This window comes from Lagopus leucura, unplaced genomic scaffold (assembly GCF_019238085.1).
Source record: "Lagopus leucura isolate 7727_CA_CO unplaced genomic scaffold, USGS_WTPT01 Super-Scaffold_100033, whole genome shotgun sequence".
Taxonomy (NCBI): domain Eukaryota; kingdom Metazoa; phylum Chordata; class Aves; order Galliformes; family Phasianidae; genus Lagopus; species Lagopus leucura.
Window position 1 is genome coordinate 5,835,985 of NW_024962282.1, and position 17,740 is coordinate 5,853,724.

Genomic DNA, 17,740 nt, shown 5'->3' on the forward strand with positions numbered 1-17,740 from the left:
TGCTGCTATTTCCATCTGCTCCCGCTGACTGCAGGCGCTGGGGATCACTGCAGAGATGCCACAGGAATCCAGGCTCTGCCGTAGCCCTGCTGCTATCAAGGGCTCCATGCTGCCAAAACTTTGAGCTGTGGCTCAGCAGGGTGCAGCCCTAAGCCAGTGGCACCAGGGAGCTGCTTTGTCTCCTGTTTTGGCACTCGAGAGGAGCCATGTTCCCAAGGTGCCGACTGCATCGCTCTCCGCCAGCCCTGCATCTGGAATTTCTTTTATTTATTCAAGAGCAGCGTCTGCACAATTATTTATCACAGCAACTTGAGCCTCGACCATGCTGCCAGCAACCCAGGCTGCCGTGTTTCCCCTTTGCTGGGGACAGGCGCCGTGCTGGGCATGGTGGCTTTGTGCCCTGTGTGTACAGAACCTCCTGGGGGAAACGAGCCCAAATCTCACCCTGTAACCCATCCCAAGGATCATCCACAACCCATCTGCAAACCCATCCCTAAACCCATTCCCCAAACCCCATCCCCAAACCCATCTTTAAATCTGTTCCCTAAACCCATTCCCAAAACCCCATTCCCTTACCCCATCATCTTTAAATCTGTTCCCTAACCCTGTTCCCAGGCCCCATCCCAAAACCCCATCCCCAACCTGTTCCCAAACCCTGTCCCCATACCCCATCCCCATACTCCATAACCAACCTCATCCCCAACCCAGACCCAAGCCCTGACCCCAATCCATCCCCAATCCCATTCCCAAGCCATTCCAAACCCACCCCCATCCCATCCCAACAGGGAATGTTCAGTGTTGTGGGGGGATGATCAGTGTTGGGGGTGACACTCAGTGCTTGGGGATTTGCTGTGTGCTTGAGGGCGTGCACAACACTTGCAGGTGACGCTGTGACCTCCCCTGCCCCCCACCCCATAAAGATAAGGAACACGGGCAGATTCACACAGTCCTTTATTACCGAGAGTGGGAGCTGCCTCCAGAAAATGAGGGTCCCCGCTCCCTAAAAATAGGATTCTGCAAAGAGGCCTCCACCAGGCTGCCCCCGCTCCCCCCCGCCCCCCCCCCGTGCTTCATCTCTTTTTTTTTTGTTGTTTTGTTTTTTTTTTTGTTGTTTTTTTTTTGTGTGTTTGTTTTGTTTCTGTTTTGTCTCTGTATTTTACACACCATTTGGATGTTACCGTCACATGAAGAAGAGAGAGACCTGAACAAGATCACGGCTAAGAGCTCTAGAGTTAAAAATGAACACACAGCCCCGAGGTGATGGGGGACGGGGGGAGGACGTGGGCACCCTGCCCCACTCCCTTCTTTGGGGACCCCTCACCCCTCAGCTCTGTGCGGCCCTTCCCCAGGCGCATGGCTCTCCTCTGTTACGTTAAAAAAAGAGAGGATGTGGTAAAAATACAAATGTCCCTAAAAGCATCGTCATCGTCATTATTATTATTATTATTATTACTGTTGTAGCAGAATTATGACTTCGCTCCAGATTGTCCATAGTGGTCTGATGGGGCTCTCCGGTGGACTCACTGGTGGTGGGACAGGGACAGTGCCACTGTGACCCAGGGCCACTTGGAAGGGCAGCACCCCTGTGATGGCTGCTCCTTGGGTTTGGCACGGGGTTCCCCACGCGATGAATGAACCCCAGCAGCTGGGGCACAGCCACTGATGCTTACAGGAACGTCCCAACCTTGAGGATGTCCCATCCTGGGGATGTCCCGACCAAGGGGACATGTGCCACGTGGCAGCAGGAAGACTGGGGTGCAGAGTCCCCATGGTGTCCCCAGGCGGGCAGGGGTGGCCTGTGTCCTGCCAGAGAACGTTGTGATGTACCCACGGGGCTCTGGGGACACCTGCAGACCGCCTTATCCCTGACACCCAGCAGAGCAGGGAGCCCTTGGAGGGGTGCCAAGCAGTGTCATCTGCGCTCCTGTAGCACCCACACCATCGGTACCTGGCATCGGGGATGCCCGTCACGGTGCCGAGGGACCTTAGGGACACTGCTGGCACTGTGCCGGCCGGATGCTAGCCCCCAAAGCCACCAGTGGGGACAATGACAACAGGGATGGCGATGGTGGCACTGCTCCATCCTCATGCAGTGCCCACAAGGAAGGTGGTGCATGTCAGCCCAGGAGGGGACACTGTGCCAGGTGCTCCTACCAGGGGTGACAACTTGATAGCACGGTGCGAGGGGGCAGGGGATAAGCCAGGAGGGAGGTAAAGCAGCAAACCCCACCAGAGGCAGTGATGAATGCTCCTGCTTTGGCAAACGAACCGCGGCATGGCTTCCAATCCCTTGGGTGTCCCCGGGGTGGGGACGGGGCAGGATGCGGGGACATCATCCCGCTAGGGTGACACTAGCGGCTAGGAGAGGTTGTGTTGAGTGGGAAGGGAGGGGAGCTTGGCTTGGACCCTCCCGCCCTTACACCAGCAGCCTCCCAAATTGTGGGGTGACACTGGGGTGAGGGCTCTGGGGACTGTGGCTGGAAGCACTCACACAAGTCTTGACTTGCAGTGGGGACACGAGGACAGGGATGTCCCCAGCGCCGTCCCCAGTGCTGTCCCCAACACTGGAGGCTCAGGCTTTCAGCTGGTGCCACTGCGCCACCGCCTGCCGGGGCCGCGCAATCATGTCCTTCCAGTGCTTCACCTCGCCAGGGCCACTCTTCCAGGACAGGTAGATCTGCAGGGGACACAAGACATCAGCGCAACACAGCGGCCCATCCACCCATCCGTCCAACCCCTTGGGGACAACAGTGCCGCTGCACTTCCCCCGTGAAACCCTCACAGACTCAACGCGGTGCCTCTCTGCAGCAACAGTGGTTGTGCTCGTTTGTCATCTTTAGCTTCAAGCAAATTAAACCTTGGTTGTCTTCATTTTGCCTCCACCATGGTGGGGACACAGCGGTGACCCACCTTGCCGATGACGTCGTTGCGGCTCAGCCTGTCCTTGTCCATGACGGTGATGACAATGGTGGTCTCACGCAGTCGCTCCGTGGGGATGTCAAAGGAGAAGGACTCGTTGAAGACAGGGTTCAAGCACCTCTTCATCACCACTGTCTTCTTCTTCTCCACACGCTTGTCCTTGTACATCAACCACACCTTCACGTAGGGGTCTGGGGGCAAAGTGTGGTGCTCAGCTCCAGCCAGGCAGACATCACCATCCCAGCCCCCCAAATCGAGCACTGGGGGTGATGCCCAACATGCTCATACCTGATGTGCCCCCGATGTCCATGGCTTTGAGATTCCGTGCCTTGATGATGTTCACCACGATGGAATTGGCAGAGGGGTTGTAGCACAGTGACAGCAGGAGTTCTCCTCGGCTGCCCTGTGGAGCACATAGAGGCTGTCAGGGCCTCCCCAGCCCCAAGAGGGACTCCCTGGGATAGCCTCAGTCCTGCAGGGCACCCAAAACCCTCAGGGTCCCACCAGGCAGCCAGGGTGGTGGAATGGGGGCATGAAGAGCTGGCCCAAGACTGGGCTTTGGGGCTGGGCAGAAGGAAAAGTGGCCATCACTGGGGAAATGTTCTAGGGTCACTACCAGTGGGACATTTTTGGGGGCCATAGCCAGTGAGATGATCTTGGGGCCATCCCCAGTAGGATGCTTCTGCGAAATCCCCAAGTGGGACTTTTTTGGGGTCATTCCTAATGGGACACTGCTGAGGTCAGCCCTTGTGGTACACGTTGGGCCAAGCTCAGTGGCACATTTCAGTGCAATCCCCAGTGTGTCTCTTTTGGGGCCAGCCTCAAGTGGGACATTTTTTGAAGAAGGAAAAGAAATCTTTCATTTTAGGTCTGCCTGAAATATCTCATTTTGACCCCAAACGAGGACTTAACCTAATGGGACATCAGAAGGACAGTCACAGCCCCCAGGGCCCCTCCCCATGGGCCTTACGCTGCCGTCGCTGCAGGGCTTCAGGTCCTTCCAGAAGGTCTGCATCTGGGTGAGGTCCACCTTGTTGAGGGGGATGGACACCTCCCCAATGGGGTCGTTACGGCTGAAGCGGTCATAGTCCAGGACCTGAAGGTACAGCACCCGCTGCACCACCTTCTCGTAGGGGAACCCTGCGCCGGAGACGGAGGCCATGAGGTGACACCCACGGATGTTGGTGTCCATCCCTTTCCCTGCCAGTCCATACCTTCAAAGAGGAAAGTCTCGTTCCAGTGTGGGTTGAGGTTCTTCCGCTTCACCTTGGTCTCCAGCTTGTGCTTCTTGTCAGGTAGCAGGTAGATCTTGACAAAGGGGTCACTGGTGCCGCTGAAGTCCTTGGCTGGCAGCTCCTGTGCCTTCATGATCTTGACGGTCAGGGTGGACTCCTGGAAGTTGTAGCCCACGCTGAATTGGATGCGGCCCAGGTTCTCTCGGTTGGAGCCATCATGGCCTTCATCATCCTCGGAGCCCGGCGAAAGCTGTGAGAAAGGGATAAGGAGCAGTGAGAGGGGCCGTTGTTCCCATCCCAGCTGCTCTGGCCGCACCGCACAGAGCTCCAAGTGCTGGCTCCTGCAGTTCGGCGGCTGTCAGCAGGCATCAGCCCGTCTCCCATCTCCCATCTCCCACTTGCGGGCATCTCCTCAGCTGACCCCTGGCTCCCCTCCAGTGGAACGGGGAGCACCAATTAGCCAAATCCCTCCTGACAGTGCAGCCATCATGTCCCCGTGAGGGGGGCACAGCCAGCAAGCTGTGACCAGAGAAGGGGCAGGCAACCCCACAGCAGAGCCCCTTCCCACCCCAGGACCCACCATAAGCATCTCACTGGTCAGGGAGTTCACCAGGTCGGAGACAGAGGAGCGTGGCTCCGTCTTGCGATCAGACTCATCCTGCTGTGTCTGCCCGGGCACAGGTGCTGTGTTCACTGCCTTGCCACCAGCTGGCAACCTGCGGGGAGAGAAGGAGTGCCCTAGAGGGGGGCAAAGGGGAACAGGAGGTGCCTGCAGCACGGGGTGTGCCAGATCCAGGCTGCAAGATGCTGGCAGCCTGCAGCAGCCTGCTGCCCTGGATGCCCCACAGTCTGTGCCAGCACATGGGTCTCTCAAACCTGGCATGCCACCAGTGTGGTATGGCACAGCCACTGGTCCCCTTAGTGTGACCAAGCCCAGTTGCTTTATGCCACAGTGCCTGGTTGATAAGTGTCCCCTTTGCTGTCACCATTGACCTGGGGTCCTTCAGCCCCCTCTGTCCCTGTGCGGATCCCAGGAGCTGGGCATGGAGTTGCGAATGGACAGAGCAGCAATGGGCACACGCCAGGACCACGCTGCCACAATGCACGATGGGGACATGGGCACAGAGTGGCAGGGACAGATCCAAGGAAGGAGGGGATGCGCACCCCAGCTGCGGGGATAGCATACGGTATGGGGGCACATTGACAGACGGAGCACGGCGGTGCCAACCCTGGGGCAAAAAAGGCACGGGCATGCAGGCACCCATCAGCACGGCAAGCACACGCAGCACTGATGGAAATGTTGGAGACCTGGGGTGGGAGGGGAATGGAGGCAGCACAGGGATAGCCCCCTCTCACAGGCAGACAGGGAGGACAGAGAGAGCTGGGGAGGCAAAGTCAGGTTAAGAACAGAGCCAAGGTGCCTGGAGCTGCCTGGTGGTGTGCGCCGAGCCAGCAAGAGAAAGGGAGGAAGAGCGAGAGAGGAGAGGAGGAGCGACTTCTGCAGTGGGCCTGGTGGGAGGGAAGGGAGAGAGAGGAGCGGGACGCACGGAGAGGTCGGCTGCTGGCACGGGAGATGTGCTGTGGTGCTCCTCCAGGATGGGCTGCAAGGAAAGGAAGGAGCTGAGAGATGGGGACAGATGGACGGAGACGTCACAAGGCGCAGAGCTGTCCCTGCTGCGGGGCCACGAGATGGAGGAAGGAGATGGAAGTGTTGGTTATGTGACGGCGGCACTGGGGAACTTGCTAAAACATGGAGCAAAACCAAGGCAAGCGGGGTAAAAATAGCTGGTGGGAGAGAGTGGGGCCACCGCCTTCTCACGGTGATCGTGCCGGGAGGCACAGCTGCTCTCCTCTGAGGTGGCACTGCCACCAACATGAGGACTCCTGGTGCCACTTGGGAGCTTGAGGTGGCCCCAAAAGAAGCCCCAGAGTGGAGACACAGCTCCCACGGAGCCATCCCTGCGTGTGCACCACAGTGTGGTGCAGTATTTTGGGGATCCCCTTGTCCCAGCAGTGCATCCTCTCCTGGCACGGTGCCCTGAACCCCCCCAGCATGCGGACATCAGTGATGGGGATGGGGATGGACGGAGGGAAGGAGGGAAGGATGGGGAGGAAGGGGTCAGGGTGTGCTCGGCGTTGCCGCTCTAGCGGGGAGAGCTGCAGCCGTCGCCGTGCCCGCTGCCTGGTCGCTCCAACCTGGGCGCTCCGCGAGGCCGGCCGCCTCATCCTCCTCCTCCTCCTCCACCCTGCGTCTCGTCCTCCTGCAGGACTGCCCTCTTCCTTCCTCCTACCTCTTGTCCCCCTGAGCGTTCGGCTGGTTCGGCTGCGTCCCAGCGGGTTGCAGGTCGGGGATATTGGCAAAGTCATCTTGCTCTGAGAGTCCCAAAACCAGGGATAACACCACCATCCGGCCTTCCCTGCCCGGCGGGGAGGGAGCAAGACGGGGGGAGAGAAAGAGAGAGGAGAACACAGCATCAGGATGGGGACTACAGGTGGGGATGGACCGGGAGCGCAGCCCCTGCAGAGGAAATGGCATCTGGGGGTGGGTGAGGGCCGTGGGGTGACAGGTGTCAGTGGCATCCTGGGGCCAAGATGGCACCACGGTGCCAAGTAAAGAAAGCAAAAAGCAAAAGCAGCGTTAATGGCTCCGCAGAATGATCATAGTTCGCTTGGTGCGTCCCAGCTCTGGGTGGGGGCTCCCACACAAACTGGGGCTGGAACCCATCGAAACAGAGAGCAACACGACCCTGGGGATGGCTGATGAGCCTCAACTATAAATCAGGAGGCTGGAGGGAGAGGGCAGAGCCTGTGAGACACAGCGGAGCACAGAGGGGGTCTCCACCGGCAGTGAGCTGGGGATGGATGACGGGATGCCTGCAGCTGAGAGGACCCTTGCATCAGGGGAGGTGACTACGGGGAGGATGCAGAGGATGGGATATACCGAGCAGTGACGGCATCCCATGGCAAAATATGGGGACAGTGCGCAGTAAGATACGGGGAGAGCACACGGTGAGATACAGGGATGGCGTGGAGCACCCTGCAGCCTGAGCAGGCACCGAAAATGGGGCCATGCAGCTGGGCACCCCACACAGGGGGACTGTCACCATTGCATCCCCTCATCCCACGGAGCTGACGGGACCCATGGGCACCGAGCCAGGTTGGGCAGATGGGAGCCTTCCCTGAACCCCTGCCGTGGGCTTTACCCAAGCCTGGAGGAACCGCCGGGGAGAGGAGGAGCCCGCGAGCGAACTTACAGGAAGGACTTCATGTCCAAGCCACGGTTGCGTATTTGCCCCACCACGTGGTCCCAGCTGCCGGGGTTGGAGCGGCTCGTGCGCTGCTTGGAGCTGGCAGCGATGCCCTGGCGCACTTGGCCACCGCGGGAGCCCCGGGGGTTGCTGGCGCTGCCGGAGGAGCTGCTGTGGGCCTGGAGGTGGCCCAGGCTCTGGCTGGTGGTCGGCTGGCTGTGGTTGCTGCGCTGATGCTGGCTGAGGGGCTGCTGCAGGCTTTGCTGGCGCATGAGCGTGCGGGGCCTCTGGCATTTAGGGTCGCCTGCTGAGGTGGGGATATACTCAAGGGTAGTGGCTGTGGACAGGGTGGAGTCCTCGAAACTTAGGGAGAGGAAGGGCAGAGGAGAGGAGAGAAAGGAGAAGAAGGTGAAAGGGCAAAATTGGAGGAAGGAAAAGAAGAGAGTTAGCGAGAAGATGCCCCAGTGCAGGGAGCACTCTGGCAGGGGCCAGAGGCTACAGCCAGCGGTTTCTCTGCCTCCCGGCTGCAGCACAGCCTCTCTGCGCTCCCGTGCTGCCATCTCACCACTGCCGCCTGCCCGGTGTGTTCGCAGCGCCCGTCTGACCTCCTCTGCCAGCTGCGTAATGAGGCTGCTGCTGTGGGAAGGCGGGTCCCTTGGTGCCACACGGCGCCGCTCACGTGCTGCAGCCAGCCCGCCCTGTCCCCGTTACCCCATCCCTCCCAGCACAGCAGCACCCAAGATGCGTGGCACCACCGTCCCCGGAGCACCTCAGCATGCTGGGATGGCACAGTGCACCACACGTTCCCAAAGGTGAAGCCGGGCACAAACAGAGCACAACAGGCACACAGCAACAGGGAGAGCAGATGGATCCCACTGGGTTGGCGCAGATGGGGATGCGCATTGCTGTTGGGCACCCTTGACTCTCGTGGATGGGGACAAAGTGTGGTGCTGGGTGCTGCCCACGTGCAGAGCAGCAGGTGCGTGGCATGGTGCCGTTGCGCTAAGGGCATGCAGCCCAGCCAGCCTGGCTAAAGCCTTGAGGAGGTCCTTGGTGCAGGGGGGAGCCTTCTTCAGAAGCAGCCTCCCTCCCCAGCACCATGGCTCCTTTGTTGCCCAGGGGCCAGTGGGGCAAAGCTGTGCCGCTGTGCACTGCAGCAGTGGGGAGGCAGAGCTGCAGGCAGTGTAAATTTTGTATATATGCATATATATATATATATATACACATGTATATTATATATATATATATATAAATTTTTTAAAAAAAGGGGAGGGGGAGAAAGATAAAGAAAGAGTGAGAGGTGGAAAAAAGAGAGAGAAGAGGGAAGGGACTGGAGAGCTGGGACAGATCTGGCCCTGAGGCCCCTGGGGCCCAAAGGCACGTGGGGCGCTGTGCCTCCTCCGCGCCCGCCACCGACCTCCTTTCAGTTTCCTATCAAATCTGAAATTAGTTCCATTTACAACCTCTCCATCATGGGAAACTAAATCTGGCTCTGCTCGGCCCCAAGCCAGCTGGAAGCTCTGGATCTGCCAACACCGCACCACGTGGGAGGCGCCCAGGGACAGGGCACTGCAGCCACCAAACCTGTCCCCATGGGGTTCTGGGGGGCACTGAGGGGCTGGGAGGCAGTGACACTGGGAGGGCACTGAGTGGCTGAGGGTGATGCCACCAGAGGGCACTGAGTGACTGTAAGACGGTGACGGAAGGATGGCACTGAGTGGCCATGGGATGGTGGCACAGGGAGGGCACGGAATGGCCATAGTGTGATGACATCCACGTGCCTTCTGCCAGGACACCTTGCACAAGAGGAACCCTATCCCACAGCAACACCCGAATGCAAGTAGGCTGTGTGCAAAGATGCCAAAAAATCCCAAGGGCTTTGAGGGCGGCACTGCCATCCCCTTAACTGTCCATCCCCCTGCACCTGGCTCAGTGCACCACGCATTCCGCAGAGCTCAGCAGCATCCAGCACAGCCACGCTGCCCTGGGCCCTGCCCCAGCATCCCCACATCCTTTGCCGGCATGTTTTTGGGATCTGAACCCAGCGACCGATGGAGCAGGGGCTGCTGCAGCCCCAGCTTGAGGAGGTGGAGAATACAGAGACATCGAGGCCCTGGCCAGCAACCTGCTGCCACCACTTTTTCCCCTAAAGCTCAGATCGTGCCCCAGTGCACGGGGTTGCACTGTGGATGGCACACGGACGGCGGAGCAGCGTGTCCCTGTGATGTCCCAGCACCGCAGGGATGTGGGCGAGCGGCTCCTGACCCCCCTGGGAGGGGAGTGGAGAGGGGGGCATCCATCCGGCAGGGCTGTGCGTGCTCACTCACTTGGACAGGCTGAGCTTCCCTGCGGCCAAGTGGCTCTGCACCGTGTGCCAGCGGCCCCTCGCTGCCTTCCCTGTGCCGGGCTCGCTGTGCGCAGAGATGCTGCTCCTCATGCCGTCCTCGGCGCACTGCTGCTTGTCCCCGGGGCGGCCGTCGCGGTCCCCGGCCAAGCCTGCGGTGGCCGATGCCGTCAGCTTAGCCCCTGATAACAGAGAGCCACTGGGCCGGGCCGGCAGACGGACCCCCCCAGGACAGACATGGAAAGGGGCCGGATAGACAGACGGACGTGTCGGGGAGCCATGGTGTGTGGAGGGACAAGGAGGAGGGCACAGAGCCAGAGGTGGACAGACAGACAAGGGACGGACAGAGAGAGAGAGAGAGAGAGAGAGAGAGAGAGAGAGAGAGAGATACATCAGCACTGCCAAAAAAATAAATCAAAATAAATGGGCCGGGGGAGGAGGGGGGGCCTGGAAGGCGTGCGGGGCAAAATGGTACAAATCCAAAAGGGAAAAAAAAAACCAAACAAAAAAACGAAAAGACAAAGGGGAAAGGAGCCCTGTCCAAAACGTGCAACACCACCCCTGCTGCCGGGGGCCCCGGGGTTGCTCGTCTCCATGGGGCTGCCCATGGGGTGGGGGGGAGGAGGAGGAGGATGAGGAGGAGGAGGAGGAAGGCGCGTGGGTGCTGCCCATGTAGTCATAGCCCGGTAAGGAGAGACTCACTTGAGGGAAAGGCGCGGGTCACCGTATGGGGCGTAAGGTGAAATGTTTAGAATAAACTCCTTGGGAGGGTACGAGCTCCATTTCTGCTGCACTGTGTTGTCATTGTTATTCCAAAAGTCTCTGTCTAGATCGCTACAGCAGACCGTGGGGAGGGAGAAAGAAGAGGGAAATACAAGAGAGAAAGCTGAATTCCTGCCAGGAGGAGCGCAGCCCCCCGCCCCGGCTGGGCCCTGTGGAGAGAAACAGACAAGACGGATGGACGGACGGATGGCTGCAGAGAGATGGGAGCAGGCTGAGGGGAGAGAAGGGTGCAGAGGGTTAGAGAAATGTGGTGCAGGGCTGCTTCCCAGCATTCTGGCAGCCGGATCTGGAGAGGGACACAGCAGTGAGTAGAGGGGATCCCATTGCCAGAGCCGTCCCCCCTGTGTGCTCCTTTTGGCACATCGTGTCTGGACACACAGGGACCCCATCCTGTGCCCTGCCATTATCCACACAGGTGAAGTGTGCTCCATCCCCACAGTGTGTGAGTGTCCCCCACGTGCACCCCAGCTCCAGTGCCACAGCTGCACCCCATTCTGCTGCTGGGGGCCATGGTGACACCTCTGCTCCAACCAAGGGGACAGCAGCTCTCCACGGGGCACTGCAAGACCAGGGATGCTTTGGCATAATTGCAGACCACGCACTGCTCGGTATCCCCAGCCTAAAAATCACTGGGACAGCCACCTCTGTCCCCATGGTGCGTCCTCCCATGGATGCCCTGATCCTGGTGTCCCCACACGTCCATGGATGACAGCAGGCAGGGCACTGTGGCACTGTGGCAGTGCCATCCCAGCCCCTCTCCCTCTGCCTTGGCACCTACTTGATGGTTTTCTTCTCACTGCGGCCTCGGCTGGAATCTGGTGTGCCCACAGTCTCCAGGGATGTCTTGTACCGTTTTCCCTGTGGGGACAGCAGAGGGGTCAGAGCCAGGCGCTGCCCCCAGGTCGGAGGAGGTAATTTCAGGCTTAATTGACCCCGGGTTAGTCGATTTGCAATTCCCAGCATAAGGGATGTGGTGGCACACACAGAGGAACTGGGGCTCGGAATCGGGGCAGCGCTGTGCTGTGATTTTCAACGGATGCTCAGCAGGGAGGAGCACAATTAGCGAGCTAGGAGGTTATAGTGGGACACAGGCACAGGGACGGGGATGGGCTGGCTGTCCTGCTACGGAGCATGGCCGCCCTGCTGCCCCTGGGTGCGCTCACCACCTGCACCCTGCCCCACGGACACTTACCAGTCTGCGCTGGCACCACTGGCAGATGCCACACAGGATGATGGTGACGCTAAGGCTGATGGTGATGATGGCCGAGACAAGGACGACATCGCGGGAGGGGGCCCCTGGGGAGGAGCAGAGCAGAGCTGAGGCTGGGGGACCTAAGGGCGGATGGACGGCCCTTCTGGGGACCCACAGCCACTCCACAGCACCTGTGGCGTGGGCACAAATGGGGAGAGGATCAGTAGGGACACATGGCAGGGCCACCACCCTGCCCCACTGCACTGCGGGGGCTGGTGGGACCACATCCCTGGCATCCACGGCATGGCCGCTACCTGACTGTAGCTGCTGTTTTCAGAGGCTGTATGTCCATGAAAGAGGTAGATGAGCAAATGCTAAAAGTTCAGAACAGAAATAGCAGTTACTTTGTCAAATGGATTCCTAATAACTTTAAAACCTGGCCACAGTGCCATCCATGTCCAGACATCCCCACCACCAACATGGACAGAGAGGCTGGAGCGAGCCCACCCCGAGCCATGCTGCAGTATAAATATTAAACAATAATGGTTAATAATTAATTCACCCGCAGCCCTTGTTATTGTAATGAAATTTGCCAGCGGCTCCGGCGCTTTCATGAGTCACAGCAGCTGGACCCCACGCCCTGCTCCCACGCCTGAAGCCCACAGGGGGACAACAGGTGACAAAGCACTGGCAGCCCCCATCCTTGGAGGGCGAGGCAGGGGGCACGGTGGCACTGAGAGTTGGATGAGTGCCTCTGGAGCCGGGTGCCCGCAGGGGCCAGCAGGTGATGGTGCCACCAGGAATGGGTGGCACTGTGGGATGGAGACCTGGGATTCACATGTGCTACAGAATGGGCGGGGAGGGAGGGGGGGATCCGGCACTTGGTCACGAGGCCCCGTGTATAGAACCCGCTTAGCAACTGTTGCCTAGGAGGGAATTTGGGACCAGCCCTTAATTTCTAACATTTAGAAAGAGCCATGGAGGAGCGTGGCGCTTAGCACAGTGCTGGAGGCAATAGGACTGAGCCCTGCTCGCAGCTGCCCCATTTGGGGACATGGTGACACGTGGGACACCGTCCTGGCATTGCATCCCAGTGCTCCAAGCGCTGAGAATCCACCGTGCTTCTGCCCTTCTGGTACCCACTGTATCCCCGAGGGAAGGGCAGATGAGAAGGTGCCAGCTGGAAAATGCAGCTCCAGTGATGCAAGTGCATGGACACAGGGACTGAGCCTGTGCCAGTGGCTGCCACTTCTCACAGGGTCAAGTTCATCTCTAGTATAATCCCATAAAGGGAAATTAAAAGGGAGAAGGACAGCGTGCTGCAGGCACGACACTGAGGATTATCCCTCTTAGAGTGAAGGAGAAAGCAGAGGATGCAGTCACCAAGGGGACTTTGGCTCCTGCCCCGGTGACATCGCAGGGTCACACGCTCCAGGCACCGCTGGGCAGTGCTGCAGCAGCACTCACAATGAGTTGTTTTCCAGTCAATTAGCATCGCTTAATTAAGCAGAGAAGCCGAGCGCAGAGCTCCCGGCTCGTCCCCAGCTGCAGGTGCTGCCCGGCGCGCAGGGAGGTGGCACGGGGGGAGACGTGGCCCCTGGCTGAGAAGGATGGGCACCCCTATGATCGTTGTCACGCTCACAGCACTTCCAAAAGGGCACGGAGCCCAAAAACGGCCAATTCCCCAAATGTTCTGCGGGGAGCATCAAAGCACGGAGCCTCCTCTCGAAGCTCCCAAAATAACCCCCGCCTGCTGCGCTCCCGGGAAGCGCGATCGCAGCCGCTCCCCGTAGCCGGCGTGCACGGCTCCGCGCCGAGGCTCTGTCGCGTGCCAAGCGCCGACAGCGGAAGGGGAAGCGGGCGAGGGTTCCAAGAGCGCCCGGAGCCACCGAGGGATGAGATGGCGAGCCCAGGGATGGAAATGGGGCGCCCGGTCCCGGTGGGTGTGGGCTCAGAGTATCGCTGTGCGCTACAGGAGCACCGCCCCGCGCTGCGCAGTGCAACGGGGCAGGAGTGAAGTGGCCGCGGTGCCACAGCGGGGCTTCCCAGATGCCGCTCGCCTGGTGCCACGCTGTTCGTTCCTCCCTTGCTCATCCTCCTACCCATTTGCTAGATATTTTCCAAAGCTCTTATTTTTAGGTTGCAGCTGAGAAGCTGCGAATTTGCAGCTTTGTGCTCCTGTGCAGGATGCAGGGGGAGCTGCGATGGAAACCCCCAGAAGGAGAGTGAAGAGCGGGCACGGCCAGCCGCCCAGCCCAGTGCTGCTGGTGGCCACCCCAGCAAGCTGCTGGCCATGCTTTCAGCACCTGTCTCCACCGAGCACTGCTGCTCATCATGCTAGGAGCGCCCAGGGCGAGAGGGTTGGGAACAGGCGTCTGCTTTCCATCTGTGCATTTGTCTGCCTATCCGCAGGCCCTCCTCTCCAACACACCCATCCATCTCTCCAGCCACCCGTCCATCCCTTGTACACAGCTGTCTCTCCATCCAGCCATCTGGCCAGCCCCCGGAGCTGCCAGTCTGTCCATCCCTGTCCGCATCCACACCAAGCCGCCTGCCCCAGGGACCCGCGCCACTTCCCCGGTGCCTCTCCGCTGGCACCCACTGGGAATGCCAACACTTCAGCTGCAAAAGGTGGCAGCAGTGCCTATAGGCACCTTTCCAAAATACCAGCATTGTGCCCTCCTGGTGCCACAAACCCTTCTGCAGTATGGCACAGGGAGGGGCAGTGGGGACCCCCAGGGCTCCATGTCCTCATGCCCACGTCGGACGGGTGCATCCGCACGCAGAGGGCAGTACATGGACGCACTCTTCCCCCAGTGCTCTCCTGCAGTCAGGTTATTTTCAGCTCAGGATTTCCGGAGACATGCCTGGTTTCTCTGCTTTGTGCTTCCCGCTTCTGATGAGCACCTGAGCCCCCCAGAACTTTGCGTACCCACAGATGCCCAGCCATCAAACCAAGGACTACCTTCCTTGTCAGCATCCCAGCTCCTGACATCCTTGTGACATCCCGTGTCCTCCAGCACAGATAGCTCTGGCTCAGCCCCAGCTGTCTTCCCAAAACATGGCCCCATGTGTACAGCCTCCTCCTTCTCCTCACCCCCATCTTCATGGAGGGACCCTGAGCTGCACCCTCAGTGATGCACTCAGACCCCAGGACAGTGGGAATGGTCTCCTATGGCGGGTCCCCATCTCCCTCTCCATCTTCATGCATCCCACCATAGGAATACCCTGGCTTGGACAGAGAGAACCGTGCCACATGCTTTGCCCTCCCTCTCTCCCTCTCTCAATGCCTCGGCTCCGTCTCCAGCAGCGCCATCAGCCGCTTCCCTTTCAAACCTCATTAACTCCCCCCAAGGTGACCCGCTCCCTCCTGCAGCAGGGCCAGGAACAGAGCTGCCCAGGGATGATACCCAGGGACAGGGGGACCCCGCACGCTCCCGGGGCACCCCAAGCTCACAGCTGGTGGCACTGCATGATGGTACAATGGCACCATGGGGCACAGGACCAAGCTGCCGTGCCCCCAGCACATCATGCCCCACGGTGTGCCCTCAGCCTTGTCCCCAGGTCCCCGCTGTTCCTGCTCAATACTCAGGCTGGCGCTCTGCCTTTGTACACAGCCACCGTGCACCAGCCCCACTGTCTGCTCTTCGAAAGCCCTTCCCCTGCTGAATTCATCTATAATAGATATTGGAGCTAAGCCCCCAGGGGCTGGGGGGTGGCAGTGATATTATCTGCATCTGTCTTAATTCCCCTCTCTCTCCCCGCCCTTCTCCAGCAGGCTGAAAAGCCGCGAGAGCAGGCGGAGGAAAGCCACCTCTGGCTCCGCTCTGCTCCTTGGCACTGGGGGATCGACCACAGCTCCCATCTCCATGTCCCTGCGTCCCCATCAACTGGCCCATCCCCATCCCCATTCCTATCCTTATCCCTGTCCTGATCCCTGTCACTATCTCAGTCCCCATCTCCATCCCAGGCACTCCCATGGGCACCCCACTTCCATGGGAACAGGACAGAGCTGCATGGGGACACAGGCACAGGCAGGGAATGTGCAGGACACAGCAGGTGCCTGGCTCCTGGCAAGGCACACTGGGTTATTTATCTGCACCCGCAGGGACAAGGATGCAGGTGGGGAGCGGGGACAACAGCTCCCAGCACCTGTCTGGGGCACAGGAATGGAGCATTTGGGTGCAGTTGCTGCGGGAGAGGGGAAGAGGAGGTCTCACCCATTGTGCAAATAGCTAGTGACACTGAAGTTACCCCCATCACCCCGTGCATCTCCTCCACAACAACAACAGTGCTGGCTGTGCCCATGGAGAGCGCAGCACTGGGGAGAGAGTGCTGCTGGCACCTGGTCCCTATGCTGTCCTCCTCTTGGCGCCCCAGCTGTCCTCAAGGCCACCTATATCCAGTGGCTTGGCCATGGGTGCCAAACTCAGAGGGGGAATGGAACCATGGAGCAGCAGAGGGGCAGGCAGGCGAGCAGCGAGCAGAGCAGATGGTGCCCTGGTGTCAGCCACTGCGGCACCCTGATGTAGGGCCAGTTTCGTAGGGATGCCCCACGTAGTGGGAGAGCCAGGAGTGGGACCAAGGGACAGAAGGGGTGTGTGCTCCGTCCCTGTGCCAACCTTGTGAAGGCACAGCAGACACAGGGGGCAAGGAGGATGTGACTCCGGGAGCAAATCGGGGGAGCATTGGAGGGGGAATGAATCCAGGTGCAAAGTCTGGGCTGCAGAAAGGGTGAGCAAGGGGCTGCTGGGGACCTGTCCCATCTCCCCACTGTCATCACAATGCCGGGTGACCTTGGGCCACCAGCCGATCCCGCAGGGCATCCCAGCCGGGCAGTGACACCGAGCGGGCGACAACGTCCCCTCGAAGGCTGTCAGTGCTGCCGCCCGCCACGGGCGACAATGCGTGGTGCTGCCCCTCGGCGCGGCCGCATCCCGCAGGCCTGCAGCTCACGGTGCTCTGCCACGCGTCCCCGTGATGTCCCCATGTCCTTCTGCCGGCGGCTGTCACCAAGCCACGCCGTGCCATCGCCGCTCGGGCACCGCGGTGGCCGCACCCCCGCCACCTCCTCCCCGCCAGCGCCCCACATTCTTGACGACGGGGCCGAGCGGCGCCCGGGGAGCGTGAGCTCAGCAAAACGGCGGCGTGCAGCCCCCTCCCCAAAGCACGCAGCCCAGCACGGGCGGGGGGGGAGGAAGGGGCTGCGGAATCCCACCAGGGAGGGAGCTGCGAGGTCGAGGGCTGCACCGCGGGGGAGAAAAGGGGGGGGGGGAAAGGAGGGGATGCTCCGCAGGAGCGTGACTCATTTGAAAGCGGCAGCGGTGACTTTCTCCGCGGAGCAGCGCTCGGTGCGGGAGAAAAAGGGGGGACCCGCGGGGCGCGGTGCCGGTGCGGGGCGGCCTCACCTGCGCTCGCAGCCTCCGGGTCGAGATACATGGCGGCGGGGCTCGGCGGGGCTCATCAGACGGCGGCGGCTGCAGGAGGCGGCGAGGCGCGGGACGTGGGTGCCGCGGGGGCCGCGGGGGGCGGCGGAGCGGCCGGGGCCGGCATGCGGCGGCGGGGGGGGGCCCGGGAGCCTCGCGGTGTTCGGTGCCGCCCGCCCGCTGCCTGCTGCCGGCTGTGCGTGTGTGTGCGTGTGCGGGTGTGTGCCACGGTCGCGCATCCACTTGCTGCTCGCTGCTGGCGGGAGAGGAAACTGCAGCCGGCAGGGAGGGAGGGAGGGAGGGAGAGAGGGAGGAGTGGGGGAGATGGGCGGGGGGGCTCCGGTTCTGGGGACCCACCCGGGGAGTGGCGGGGATAGGTGCGGGGTGGGAGCGGATGCGCACGGACAGAGCACGGACGCGTTAATGCGCGATGACACGCACGGGGAGCCGCACCCTGCCCGCTATCCCGCGGGGACACGCGTCAGGTACCCGCTCCGCACCGCTCCCAGCCCTCGGGCTCCCGGAGCAGCCCCGCTCCGCACCGCTCCACGCCCGCTTTTCCCCGTGCCGGGGCTCTGCGGGCAGAGCGGCGG

At 60.7% G+C, this 17,740-nt stretch overlaps 1 protein-coding gene across 2 annotated transcripts; it reads right to left on the reverse strand.

Moving 5' to 3' along the window:
- Nucleotides 1-1,093: 1,093 nt before the first annotated feature.
- SYT7 (synaptotagmin 7) lies at nt 1,094-17,188 on the reverse strand. Of its 2 annotated transcripts, XM_042881987.1 has the most exons (13): nt 17,130-17,188; nt 11,722-11,825; nt 11,308-11,387; nt 10,449-10,580; nt 9,730-9,945; nt 7,409-7,765; nt 6,446-6,571; nt 4,735-4,870; nt 4,134-4,404; nt 3,890-4,059; nt 3,208-3,322; nt 2,911-3,110; nt 1,094-2,677 (listed from the first exon to the last, which is right to left on the reverse strand). In XM_042881987.1, the coding sequence occupies exons 1-13, from the start codon at nt 17,158-17,160 to the stop codon at nt 2,573-2,575; spliced, it is 2,043 nt and encodes a 680-aa protein (XP_042737921.1). In that variant the 5' UTR covers nt 17,161-17,188; the 3' UTR covers nt 1,094-2,572. The 2 variants fall into 2 exon arrangements, with proteins under 2 accessions (XP_042737921.1, XP_042737920.1); XM_042881986.1 differs by lacking the exons at nt 6,446-6,571; nt 7,409-7,765; nt 9,730-9,945; nt 10,449-10,580.
- Nucleotides 17,189-17,740: the final 552 nt, after the last annotated feature.